General features: G+C 40.5%; 1 protein-coding gene across 1 annotated transcript in view; it reads left to right on the top strand.

Annotated features, from left to right (window-relative positions):
* Frzb (frizzled related protein) overlaps positions 1-13550 on the top strand; it is a 33500-nt gene that overhangs the window by 16327 nt on the left and 3623 nt on the right. The window contains exons 3-5 of the mRNA XM_021154507.1: positions 6935-7000; positions 11554-11758; positions 12113-12176. Of these exons, the coding sequence (XP_021010166.1) occupies positions 6935-7000; positions 11554-11758; positions 12113-12176 (335 nt within the window). The remainder of the gene's footprint in view (positions 1-6934; positions 7001-11553; positions 11759-12112; positions 12177-13550) is intronic.

Below are 13550 nucleotides of genomic sequence, written 5' to 3'. Positions count from 1 at the left end.
CACACACACACACACACACACACACACACAGACACCCGCCCCCCATTCATCATTCAGTCTCTGTCAATACCCCCTGTCCTTACCTCCTGTGTGGTGAACAAGTGTCTGGCTTTCAAAGCCCTGTTCTCCTTTTTTTTTCTTTCCACCGCCCTGTTATCTCCTTGCCAATTACATTCAATGGACCCTTTTATTTGTTAACTAACTTCAGCTGTGAGTGTCAAAGAGATTGCCCTCTTTCCCCCTTAGGATTCCTGTTTTTCCAGCTTTTGGGACTCCATCCCCTCTTGTGTTTGCTCCCACATCTCTTGATGTCTCTTGATGATGCTTCTCCTCAGTCTCCCTCCCTCCCTCCCTCCCTCCCTCCCTTCCTCCCTCTCTCTCTCTCTCTTTCTTCTTCCTCTCTCTCTCTCTCTTTCTTCCTTCCTTCCTTCCTTCCTTCCTTCCTTCCTTCCTCTTTCCCTTCTTTCTCCTTCCTCCTTCCTTCCTTTCCCCCACCCCGCCTCTCTTTCTTTTCAAATTAGTGAGAAGTATTTCATGGCTTGCTTATTGTAACTCACCTTTCTAGATTTAGGTCCTGCATTGCACACACATAATGTGATTCTTTTTCATATCACACACAGAGTTGCAGATTGTCTTCTGTGTTGTTATTTTGTACCTTCTGCCCTGGCAGTGTTGCCCATCAGGTGTCCTGTAGTCAAGGGACAGAGCCTAGAATGTGACATGCCAAGTAAATATTAGCACAGCAAATTAGTGGACATACCAGTGGCTGAAAGACTTCAGTAGATGTTCCATTTCCTTGTTCCACTTCATGTCTAGGGAGGTATGGCTGACCCAGGGGTCTGAAGTAGAGGACACTGTCTTTTCTACAGCAGGAAGGCACAGTCATGGTGTGGTAGATATTTTTAGATGTCTAAAACTACTTAAGGACAGAGTCACGACCACTATTTTGAGGCAGTTGAAAATATATGAAGGGCAGAATTGAGGCTACAGGTCTTCACGTTGTATGAATTTAAAAGTTTGTTGTGGTTTCCTCCGAAGTGTTTTAGAGTAGAAGGGAGGAGACAAGTGGATCTTTTTTTCCACATCCTTTGACCATAAGTCCAAAGTATAGACCGGAGATACTTTCTTAGTAAAATTAGATAAATATCTACTCAAAGGTAGACTCTTCCAAAGCCATAATTGGTTTATGGGCTGTTGACATCCAGTGAGGTTAATTATAGTCTTACAGCTGTGCATGAGATCAAAATGAGTTCAAACAAAGGTCAGGACGAGTTAGAAAGTTGTATCACACTTAAGCTTGGTCTCAGACAAGGCTGTACTAAACAGCAATAACCCAGCCAGTAACAAATTTTATAATTGTATCAGTCCTTTGGAATTGTTTAGATCTTTTAAACCCATATAAAAATTATATTCTCTGTGTTTCTAATAAGTGAGGCTGCTGTCATGATCAAAGTGGCTTATGTGCGCCAGAAGTCTCACTGTAGTCATAGTAGACAGTGCATTAGTTCAAACACTGCTGAGTAACTTGGGGCATCTCAGTGCTGGGGATGGAATCCAGGGCCTTGCTTATGCTAGCTCTGCCTCTGAGCTCGCATATTTGATTCTGAGGGGTGTTGGACATGTTTGGCTTTCTTGTTTGTATAAGAGTGATACACTCTTGCTCATAATAGCATAATCAACAATATTCCTAGCAGCTGGGCTGGAAGAGATGGATGAACAACTGAGAGAATATAAAGAGTAGCCTGAGGCAGAGCCCTAGTCATGGCCACTCATGGATGAGTGCTACTCTCTGTCTCACAGTTCAGGGTATTGCGTTTAATGCTAGACAGTGAAGGGAACAAACTTCTAACATCAAAACTTTTGAAGATTGTCTTAATTTGGGTTTTATTGCTGTGAAGGGACACCATGACCAGGACAACTTTTATAAAAGCAAACTTTAATTGAGGCTGGCCTACAGTGTCAGAGGTTTAGTCCATTATCATCATGGCGGGAAACATGGCAACATGCAGGCAGACATGGTGCCGGAGGATACTGGGGGGATTCTGATTCCACATTTCACGGAGCTTGAACATAGGAAATCTCAAGCCCATGTCTCCACACTGACACACTTTCTCCAACAAGGCCACACCTACCCCAATAAGGCCACATCTTCTAAAAGTGCCACTTCTTATGACCAAGCATTCAAACACATGAATCTATGAGGGCCAGACCTATTCAAACCACTACAAAGACTTTCTTATCACTTCAGTTAGAAAAAGTAAAATTAGCACCTTAATGAAAAGTTTCCTTCCATAAAATAAACCACCAAGGCAGCCTATAATTATATATATATATATATATATATATATATATATATGAATCTTTATTCATATATCTATGAATACACTAACTGTCTTCAGACACACCAGAAGAGGGCATCGGATCTTATTACAGATGTTTGTGAGCCACCATGTGGTTGCTGGGAATTGAACTCAGGACCTCTGGCAGAGCAGTCAGTGCTCTTAACCTCTGAGCCATCTCTCCAGCCCCTCTGAGCAGCTCCAACATTACATATCAAGAGTGAATTCTTTTATAAGATTTCACTCTTGATATGTAATGTTTTTATGCAAAGACCAGTATTATATTTCATTTTGTCATCAAAGAACCCAAGACTTTAAGTTCTGGTCTCACCGGAAGCTGGGAGGGGAAGAACACTAACAGTTACATCAATAGGAATGGTAATCCTACTGGCTCAATAAAAAGTCCAAGAATAAAGAAATCAAACTGCTGATAGAAAAAAATAAATGGTCACAGCTTTATTTATGGTGGTGGACACAAAAAATTGCAAAAGATGATGCATGCAGGTTCTCTTTCCATGGCTTTTTTTCCCCTAGGCTTTGTGGATGTAAGTGTGAGTATGCGCATGCAAATGTGTGTGCATGAGTGTGTGTGTGTGTGTGAGTATGTGTTTGTATGATTTAGGACAGAGATAATACTTTGGCTCTATTAATGTAAGGTATGAATACATTTGGATTAAATGATTTTAAGTAAGTGGAAGGAAATGATACATTTGTACTTGGTGGAGGTAAAATTCTACTTACACTGTTGATAATATATTGAACTATTAGTCAAATTAGATAGGTATTTGCTTATACCAGAAGCTAAGAATTAGGGCAGAAAATTAGGTCATATTTTTATGCAGTGTGATAAAATTCCTTTTGTGACCAGTAAGAGTAATGAGTATGTTGCAGAAGAACAACCTCTGGCCCCAAGGCCATATTTGCCTAGCTCATTAGATTTTAGGCAATAATTTCTGCAGAGGCAACTGTACACAGCACTACGTAAATGTCCTCCTGAGATATTCCTAAGTCATTTTACAATGCAATTAAGAAGTACCTCTGCCTTGTAAGTTTGATGTCATGTATTTGTTTATGCTTCAGGCAAAGTTACATGGATAACACTATCAAATTAGATTCGATTCAGTGGCACTTGGTAGATAGTTTTTGACTGAATTTTTAATAATTAGAGCATAAGCAGTTTCTGAAGATTAGAAATGCATAACTAACTTATGGACATGTATTATTTTAACGTTATTTTTGCAATGCTGGGGACCAAATCCAAGACACTTTCCAGCTTGTTAAGCAGTCTAGTGCTCAGCTAAAATCTTAGTCCTTGCAGGCATTTTGGTGACACTCATGTACTTCTAAGTAGAGAAATAACAAATGTATTTTTATGAGGATAATTTGTAAATTCAAGCTACAGCATTTTTAAAAAAGATTTATTTATTTTGTGTATGTGAGTACACTGTAGCTGTACAGATGGTTGTGAGCCTTGATGCGGTTGTTGGGAATTGAATTTTTAGGACCTCTGCTTCCTCCAGTCAACCCCGCTCACTCCAGTTGGCCCTACTCACTCTGGTCAACCCTGCTCGCTCAATCCCTGTTCGCTCCAGCCCAAAGATTTATGTATTATTATACTTAAGTATACTTTAGCTGTCTTCAGACATACCAGAAGAGGGCGTCAGATCTCATTATGGGTGGTTGTGAGCATTTGAACTCAGGACCTTCGGAAGAGCAGTCAATGCTCTTACCTACTGAGCCATCTCGCCAGTCCATAGCATTTTTTTTCTTCAGAAATATTCTCATATTTAGGAGACCTTTATAAAATGTACAATATTACAACATATTAGAAAAAAATCATACAGCTAACAAGGTAAGACCTAGGTAACTTAATTTTCTTTAAAAGGTAATACAAACATTTTAATAATAGGAGCATTATTTTTGAAGTAGTTGTCTTTATAAAATCCTATTGTTCTGTGTGTGTGTGTTTCTCTCTCTCTCTGTTTCTCTCCCTCTCCCTTCCTCTCCCTCCCTCTATCTGTCTGTCTCTGTCTCTGTGTGTGTGTGTGTGTGTGTGTATGTGTGTGTGTGATATGTGATGTGATATGTGTGAAGGAGGGCAACCTTGGGGATTGTTTTTTTTTTTTTTTTCTTTTCCTTCCACCTTTTTGTGGGTTCCAAGCATTGAACTCAGCCACTTTGCTTGCTGAGTCATCTTGTCAACCATGGAGTGGTCCTCTTCAAAGTGTCCACAGACACTGATAATATCCATTGTTTACTAGACTGAGCTCCTACAGAAATCTGCTGAAAATTACTTGCAGAGCAAAGAAAGGGCAATGCCATGTGCAGTGTTGAGACTTTCCCATTACCACCATGACAGAAACAATTACAACAGTGACTGATAGGAGAGATGCTTACATCTATGAAAGCTGGCAGGTAGGGTCCATCTAGCCTGTGAACTGCTGATGCTCATGTGCAAGTTTAATTAAAGTAAAATTAATTTTGATTAGAAAATATAAGGGCTGGCAAGATGGTGTATCAGGCAAAGACTCCAGCTGCCAGGTCTTATGACTTGAGTTTGATCCCAGGCCCTACCTAGTAGAGAGAGACTCCTGCAAGTTTTCCTTTGACCTACATTCACAAACTGTGGCATGTGTGCACTCCCACAATACACATATGCACACATGCATGCACTCAGAACAAATACATATGTAATTAAGAATGTAAAATGTGGGGCTGGAGAGATGGCTCCACACTAAGAGATGTTCTTCCAACGGACCCAGGTTTGATTTTTTTCCACATCTACACAGCAGCTCCCAACCATTTGTAATTTCGGCTCCAGAGAATCCAGTGCCTCCAAAAGCACTGTGCAGATGTGGTGCACAGATAGACAGACAGATATGCAGGCAAAATACCTATGCACATAAATTAATATAATAGCAAATGGTCAACACAGAAGTTTGCTTTAATTGGTCCCCATACTAACGTAAGACAATTTTTAAACAGAACAACAAGAAATTAGCTTGCTTTCTCTAATTCCTGTGCTCCATGTCACCATATGGAAAACACTCATTATTTACTTTGTAGGGGAGCCTTCTCAGGGGTACTAACTTGAAGAATCCTTTACTAATCAAATATCTTCTAAGGAAATTGTGTTCTTTCTTTTTATATAGACTTTACTGGCAGTTTACAATGCTTACCATATGTGAATGTGTGTGTGTGTGTGTGTGTGTGTCTTATTTTCAGAAGTTTAGTCCACTATTGTCATTCAGGAGGCATGGCAGCATACAGGGAGGCTATGGTGCTGGAGAAAGAATTGAGAGTTCTACATCATGATCTGAAGGCACCTGGGATGAAACTGTGAGCCACTCTGGGCATAGCTTGAACATACAAGACTTCAAAGCCCTCCTCCACAGTGGCACATTCCTCCAATAAGGCCACGCCTACTCCAATAGGGTCACACTTTCTAATGGTGCTGCTCCCTATGGCCAAGCATTCAAACGCCTGAGTCTTAGGGGGCCACTCCTATTCAAACTGCCAGATAAGCAGATACATTATAACGGAGGTACATCTCCAACTCCAGTTTCTCAGCTAAGTAATTTTGGAAGTATAATGTTTCCATAGAAGTTTTAAAAAAATACACTCTTGAAGATGTCAACTTGTCTGCAAATGAAAGATTTTGAGATAATCAGAGATTTTATGACATACACCTCTACTAGGTAAAGTGTGTTCAGGGCACCACTCACAAATACCTTTTTACCATTTATTTTCACTATTAATAATTTTTTAAAATTAGCATCACCTTCCCCCTTCTCTTTTCTCCCTCCAACCCCTCTCATATACTTATATAATATATATATACTTCCTTTATTCTTTCTCAAATTCATGGTCTCTTTTTCTTTAATTGTTGTCATATATATATATATATATATATAAAATGACTTATAACATCACACATACATATATTCCTAGATATAGAACTACAATCAGTCTATATAATATTTCTCATATGCATATTATTTCAGTGCTAATTATTTGCAGATATTTTTATATATGGTATTTATGTTTACAAAAGACAAAGTTTGTCTCCAACAAACACAGATATACCATTTTGTGTGATGGCAGCTGTTTTACCAGTGGAAGGGGCTCACTGGCTTAAAGCACTTCCAGTTTATCTCCTGGAGTGGCTTTCTGATCCAGGAACTAATAAGTGGAGAAATGCCGTGTAATCTATAAATGTATATACAGCAAGTGGTCTTCCACAGGGCCGCACTAGAGCTTAAGCGCCTCTCAGTGAGCTGACATTTTTACTTCTGAAAACACTAAGTGCCCCTCGTTCCGGAGTCTGGGGTCCTGAGAAGCTCAAGCAGGACGATGAGCAGTGTTGCTGCAGGTTTTGGGTGGGAGAGATTGGGAACGCTCTTCAGAGCCTACGGATGCAGAGGAACAGGTGTGAAGACGGAAGCAACAGAAAGATAGTTCCAGGAGAAAAAGATCAGACACAGAAACCCAGAGATCTCTCACCACTAAGTTCATATTGAGTCTTCCTTAAAGCACACGGGTGAATGAAAGACCTGCTAATAGAGAAAAGTCACTTATCATTTCATATCTTTCAGAACGTTGCAAATGTAAGCCCGTCAGAGCTACACAGAAGACCTATTTCCGGAACAACTACAACTATGGTAAGAATGCCATTACCGTCTGCTTATAGATTGCTGTGTGTTGGGAAACCTGTGTGTATGACATGCGCATGCTTGCACGAGCATTTTAAAAGTAAACCGGGCGGTGGTGGCACACGCCTTTAATCCCAGCACTTGGGAGGCAGAGGCAGGCGGATTTCTGAGTTCAAGGCCAGCCTGGTCTACAGAGTGAGTTCCAGGACAGCCAGGGCTACACAGAGAAACTCTGTCTTGGAAAAAAAATAAATAAAAAAGGCTTAGAAACAAAGGACACTTACAAGTGTTGTTTCCAGTTTCATGTATCATAGTGACAAAGTTCTTCTCAAGTGTGTGATTGTGAGAGCATCGGTTTTATTAATTCATTAATTAAAACCATAGCATTGAGTACCTTAAGATCAGTTTCCAAGTAGAAGTTCTTGTCTCTGGGTTAGTACCTGGATCCCAATTGTGCTCCACAAGAAACACCCAAAGGACACTGGGAAGCAACATTTAATAGTTGTTGCTATTCATCTGAGGGAATCCTTTGCTATTTAACTTGACCAAATGTAACATTTTAATAAGCTAAGTGCTAACTGCAGAGCCTCCTGTACAAGCAGAGCTGACTGACATAATGGGAGGATGTTATCTCTCCCGGGGACAACTTCAGGCGCTTTCCGTGGACTATCTCATTTGGATTCTCATGAGCACCCTTCTCTTCCTGGCTTTATGAGTGATGATGACTGAGCCAAAGCTGCCCTTTCTTTCATCATGTATAATGTACGTTTGTTTGGGTACTTTTATGCTTCAGTGAATGTCAGTCATTGTTATGTGACACAGGCAGTCCCTGGTGCTTATCTTAAGAGGATCTTAGCCACTCTTGGTTAGAGAGGAACAGACAGACATCCCAGGGAGGGACAAATGTCCCTGGGTGAAGGGTTTAGTTCAACTAAGAATCAAAAGCCTGGTTCCTTATCTACTTCTCCTTATGCAAACTGCCCTGACTGCAGGGATAGGGAGGCCTTCCGTTTCAGAAGGCCAGCTTTTTAAGACTTATAAAGTCCATGTGAACTTTTAAATATAGTTATCATAAAAAGCAAAACCATAATTTCATATCAGGGGTCTGGTAGTGGTGGTGGAGGCCTTGCCTGGCATTCATGGAACTCTGGATTAGATCTTCAGCATCACATAAAATCGGTTGTGTTGTTCAATATTATTCTTTGATACATAGCAAGTTGTAGGCCAGCCTGGGATACATGAGAACCTGTCTCCAAGCAGACACACACACACACACACACACACACACACAGACACTGAAAACAGTAACAATAAAAATTATTTCAAAATTATGAGTTATTTTTATTTATCTTTACTTACAACTTTTAAGTAAAGTTACAACTTTTTTTACAACTTTGCCCAGCTTCCTTGTTAACACAATAGCTGGCGGTAAAATTAAAAGTTAAAATACTAATCATTACAAATCATTTTAGAGAAGGTAGCTGAGTATTACAACAATTGATAACAAGGAGGAGCTTTGTATGGTACCCTATCTGTAGTCCCTCCAAGCACTTACGAATAAGGTCAAGATTGTTGCAGTAAATCTCCAACCCAAATATGCCCCGGCAATGAAAACACAACTCAGTTAATATGAATACATGCTGTGCGCCTAGACTGGGCAGATGTACTGCTACACTACCATCTTTCACATCTTGTGAGACCCCTTAGAACTTGCGGTTTCTCCAGGCCATGTGCTTTTGCTCCACTTTTCTTCTTCCTCCTCCTCCTCTGTGTCCTCTCCCTCTTCCATTTTCTCCTTCTTCTCCCTCTCCACCTTCTGCTCCACCTTCCCTTTTGTCTGCCCAATCATCAACTCTTCTTTATTTTACAAATTAAGGTGGGAAGCAGGTTTACAGGAAATCACCGGAGTGCTGACTCATTCCTTGTTCGAAACTATTCACAGGAGAATGGAATTAACATCAAATATAATTAGCCCCAGGGCTATCCATAACACAAAAGGATCAGGAGTTCAAGGCCAGTTGAGACTGCATTGCAAGTTCAAGGTCAGCCTAGGTTTCCTCAGTCGCTATTGAGAAAAAAGAGAAGAGAAGAGAAGAGAAGAGAAGAGAAGAGAAGAGAAGAGAAGAGAAGAGAAGGAAAGAAGGAAGAAAGGAAGAAAGAGAGAGAGAGAGAGAGAGAAAGAAAGAAAGGAAGAAAGAAAGAAAGAAAGAAAGAAAGAAAGGAAGAAAGAAAGGAAGAAAGGAAGAAAAAGAAAGAAAGAGGGGAGGGGAGAAATTATTCTGTCATAGCCAGACACTATAGCCACCAATGATTTAAAGATTGGTTTTTGGGTGGGACTAACAGATTCTTAGGAGAAAATAGCCCCTCTAACACTTGGTTAGAAGGCAAACTAATGGAAAGAAAATATTTTTGTTTCAAAATAATTGATTTTCACTATTGTATGCATTTGCATGTTTCTGTTGAGACAGGAACAACTGCTAATTCATATGAAATCTCTGCCTCATTCCTGACTGAGTCAGTAAAAAATGTGAGCTTTAGCAAAATTACTTGAATAATGAAGTAGGTGTTGTAGAGAGGTATTTTTTTTGGAGGCAGTACATGTGCTAAAAATTCCTAATGAAAATAGTGGATGCGCCGAGAAAATAAATCAATCATTGGCTTGACAACCTTCGCCCAGCTCCCTAATCGCTAATGGTTCACGGATACTGGGAAGCACATTCATTTAAGCCAGGACTCACACAAACATGTCTGCTAGCTGGTCTTGGGAACTTACCGTCTGGAGGGAAAAAACGTTATCTCTTGTCAAAATACAGGGCCGAGAGAACAGGCAAAGAAAGGGCCTCCAGTTGCCAATCAAGCCAGGCAGGGCCAGCTGGGCAGTTAGACTTTGTCTGCAACAAACTCTCACACTTGTGTTGCAACAAATTCTCTGAAGATTGAAATACTCATGAACAAAGCTTACAAACTTTGGTAACTGAGTCTCTGTCCAGTAGATTGTCATACCTGTAGACCATTGAGTCACCATATAAAGTTAGGTCGATAGTGGAGAATGGATTATCAGGTGGTTTTATGTTTTGGTGGAGGGATTTTTTTTTTTAATCAATCCTGTATAATCCTGAACACCTAAAATACCTGGGAGAATCTGCCAGTGGCAGTTTGTACACTCCTACCTACAGAGCTCCTCCAAGGTGGATTCTCTTGCATATATTGTATTTCCTTTGTGGACGTTGTATTAATATGACAGAGCTTCCTGAGCAATTACTGTTGGCTTTTTATTAAATAACAAGTTCGATTCTTTCTTTTTAATAAATGTAAAACTTTCCTGTACAAATGCATACTTACCAGAAGCAGATCCCTACACAACGTGGCTCTTCAAAAAAAAAAAAAGAGAGAGAGAGAGACACACACACACACACACACACACACACACACACGGAAGGAATAGAAGAAACATAGCTTCTAGGTTCTGAGTCACCTCATTTGACTCTGCAGACAGAGGACAGTTTGTCTTTGTGTTGAAAAGTGAAGCTGATACCTGTAGGGAGTGCTGGGGTCATTACTTGCATTGGGGGAAGAGGATTGATGCAATCAGCATGCTAAAACATTGTCCCCAACATAGCAGGGTCATGGGGTAGCAGCGTGGCTGAGTGGAAGGCAGATGGAGGAGACAAGGTCTAACGGACAACTTTTGCTCACGAAGAAAGTTCAGCATACCTAAAGGAGATACAAACCATAACACTGGGGGCTGGAGAGATGGCTCAGTGGTTAAGAACACTTTCTGCTCTTCCAGAGATCCTGAGTTCAATTCCCAGCAACCACATGGTGGCTCACAACCATCTATAATGAGATACCCTCTTCTGGTGTGTCTGACTACAGTGACATTGTACTCATATAAATAAAATAAATAAATTGAAAAAAAAAAAACCCTAAAACCACATAACATTGGTATGAAGGAAGGAAAGTACCAATGTCAGAATGGCAAGATGTGGTGAAGGAGGTGAATGTCCAAGGAGTTGGTTGGGGAACACCAGTAAACAAGACTGAGTTGTAGCTGGGAAGAAAGCCTGCCTTGAGAAAACTGATCAACTGAATAGTTCTGATGAAGAAACAAAGCATCGAGTTGAGTCTAGGCCCTAACATGGGGTAAAATTAGTTTAAGTTAATACCTTTCAGCAGCCATTGGTACCACACACACACATAGCCACACATCCAAAGTGAGGCCGTGTAGGGGAATTATAATAGATTACTCAATCAACTATGATTACCTAAGTGGGTTCGTGAAAATCAAACGTGTATACACACATGCGTATATAATCACCAATGTCTGCATACACAAATACATACACAAATTGGCAGGGAATCAGGGCTGAGCAAGAAGGCCAGTATGGCAGTATGGCATTTAGTTTCTCTAAAGAAAAATGTCTGCCTGTCATTTCCTTTCTAACCATTGATCATGAAATTGAGAGGAATTGGCTAGAAAGAGGCCTACTGGCTCTTTTTTTTTTTAAGGGTGTACCTACTGTGTGTCATCATATAAATCAAATTTACTGTCTTTTATTCAGTCATCCGGGCTAAAGTTAAAGAGGTAAAGATGAAATGTCATGATGTGACCGCCATTGTGGAAGTGAAGGAAATTCTAAAGGCATCACTGGTAAACATTCCAAGGGACACCGTCAATCTTTACACCACCTCTGGCTGCCTCTGCCCTCCACTTACTGTCAATGAGGAATATGTCATCATGGGCTATGAAGACGAGGAACGGTCCAGGTAACCCTCCCCCGAAGGATGCAGGGGAATTGGCTTTCCTTCCACATCTTGCTGGGCTTTTCTTGTCTTAGGCTCTTTCTACTTTCTTGGGAACTATGGTTATATATTTTATATATTGGATAGAAAAGGGATATGAGCATAGCTTATGGGTATAGATTTTCCTGGAAAGAGGGATCATAGTTCATTTATTTCTAAAAGGAATCCACGATTCCTAAATGGTTAAGACTCTTCTCAGTTCAGCTCTCTGGCATCGGATTCTAGGATGAACATACTTAGTTTTTCTTGCCACCAATTCCTTGAATTTTTCAATTATATACTTTGGTTTTTCAAAATCATTTGATTTTAAAAATGCAGGTTACTCTTGGTAGAAGGCTCTATAGCTGAGAAGTGGAAGGATCGGCTTGGTAAGAAAGTCAAGGTAAGCTTGGATTTTATGTTCAAAGGAGTACTGGGGCTGGGACTTAGCTCTGTGGTAGAATGCTTACCTAGCAAGCACGCTCCAGGTTCAGTCCCCAGCACCAGAAGAAAAATTCTGTCTGATAATATAATCCGTAGAAAACCATCTCTCACATAAGCTAAATAGTTGAAGAGATGTCACCAAAGTGGGTGCTTAAAACAATGATGTGGCTTTAATATTTTATATTAAGACCCTAGACCATATATATGCATGTATGCATGTATGTATGTATGTATGTATGTATGTATATCAAGTAGTACATTACTCAGTAGAAATGGTTTTGTGTTTCTTATTACTACACTAGCACATCTTTCTCAAAAAGAAGAACGAGTGGGAGGGGGGAATGCATAGGAGGCAGAAGACTCGTCTAGGGTGTGTGCTGGGGAAGGGGTTGGGAGTGGAAACTACCAAACATACATCCTCTTCTGAGAGCTGGAGGGTGTGGGTAGCATTTCCAGGGAAAGTTAAACCCCTGAGGCAGTTGACCTTGTACACATGGCACCCAGCGTGGGTGGCAGACACACCTGAGTCGAAGTGACCTACAGAAATGTGGAGGGCATGGTTTCATAGCTAGAAACTACTGCTACTAAGTTCCTTCTGTCTCTAGAGTTTTTGTCAGAAGTGAGGTGCATTTCAGATGCTGATTGTGAGTGTTTTTTGTTCACATCTCTCGCCAATTAACCTGGTGTTTAATTACTAGAGGAGAAGTGGCTCTTCTTCAGAACACTGGGATGTCCTTTCAGCTTTTCAAGTCTGTTTTCCGCTTCCAAGTGCAGAACAGGAATTTGTCCTAAATTCCTGTACCAGTTGGGAGAACTTCAGCACCTCTGCTGCTGTGTGTAACAAGCCTCGCCGGTTATGTTTCCACTGGGAGGCATGGCTTGTCCTGTTTTGTAGCATGGTGAATATATTCCCTTCAGGGAAATCATAGTTCTTATGGGATCACTGATGTTCTCAGATTGAATTTAAACACACTAATGAGAAACAATGAACCAGTGACTTGAATAACTAATTAATCTTTGCTGTTTTGAGACTGTCTTGCTATGCAGCTCTGGCTGGAGTGATACTTTCGATTCAGCACAGGCTGGACTAGTACCTACGATGTAGCATAGGCTGGACTTGTACTTGTAATGTAGCATAGGCTGGCCTCAAACTCTGTCGTCCTCCTGTACTGCTGCTGTTTTTATTGTAGTAATTTATCACTGCTCCCAATTCTCTTCTGAGGTTCTTCTTTTTAAAAAAGATTCTTAAATTTTTATTTCATATGTATGTGTATTGTCTGTGTTTATGTCTATGCATGAGTTCCTCGTGCCCAAGAAGGCCAGGAGAGGGTGC

The sequence above is a fragment of the Mus caroli genome, chromosome 2 (assembly GCF_900094665.2).
Source record: "Mus caroli chromosome 2, CAROLI_EIJ_v1.1, whole genome shotgun sequence".
NCBI lineage: Eukaryota > Metazoa > Chordata > Mammalia > Rodentia > Muridae > Mus > Mus caroli.
Note: the sequence above shows the minus strand (reverse complement) of the source record. Positions and strands in the feature narration are given on the sequence as shown.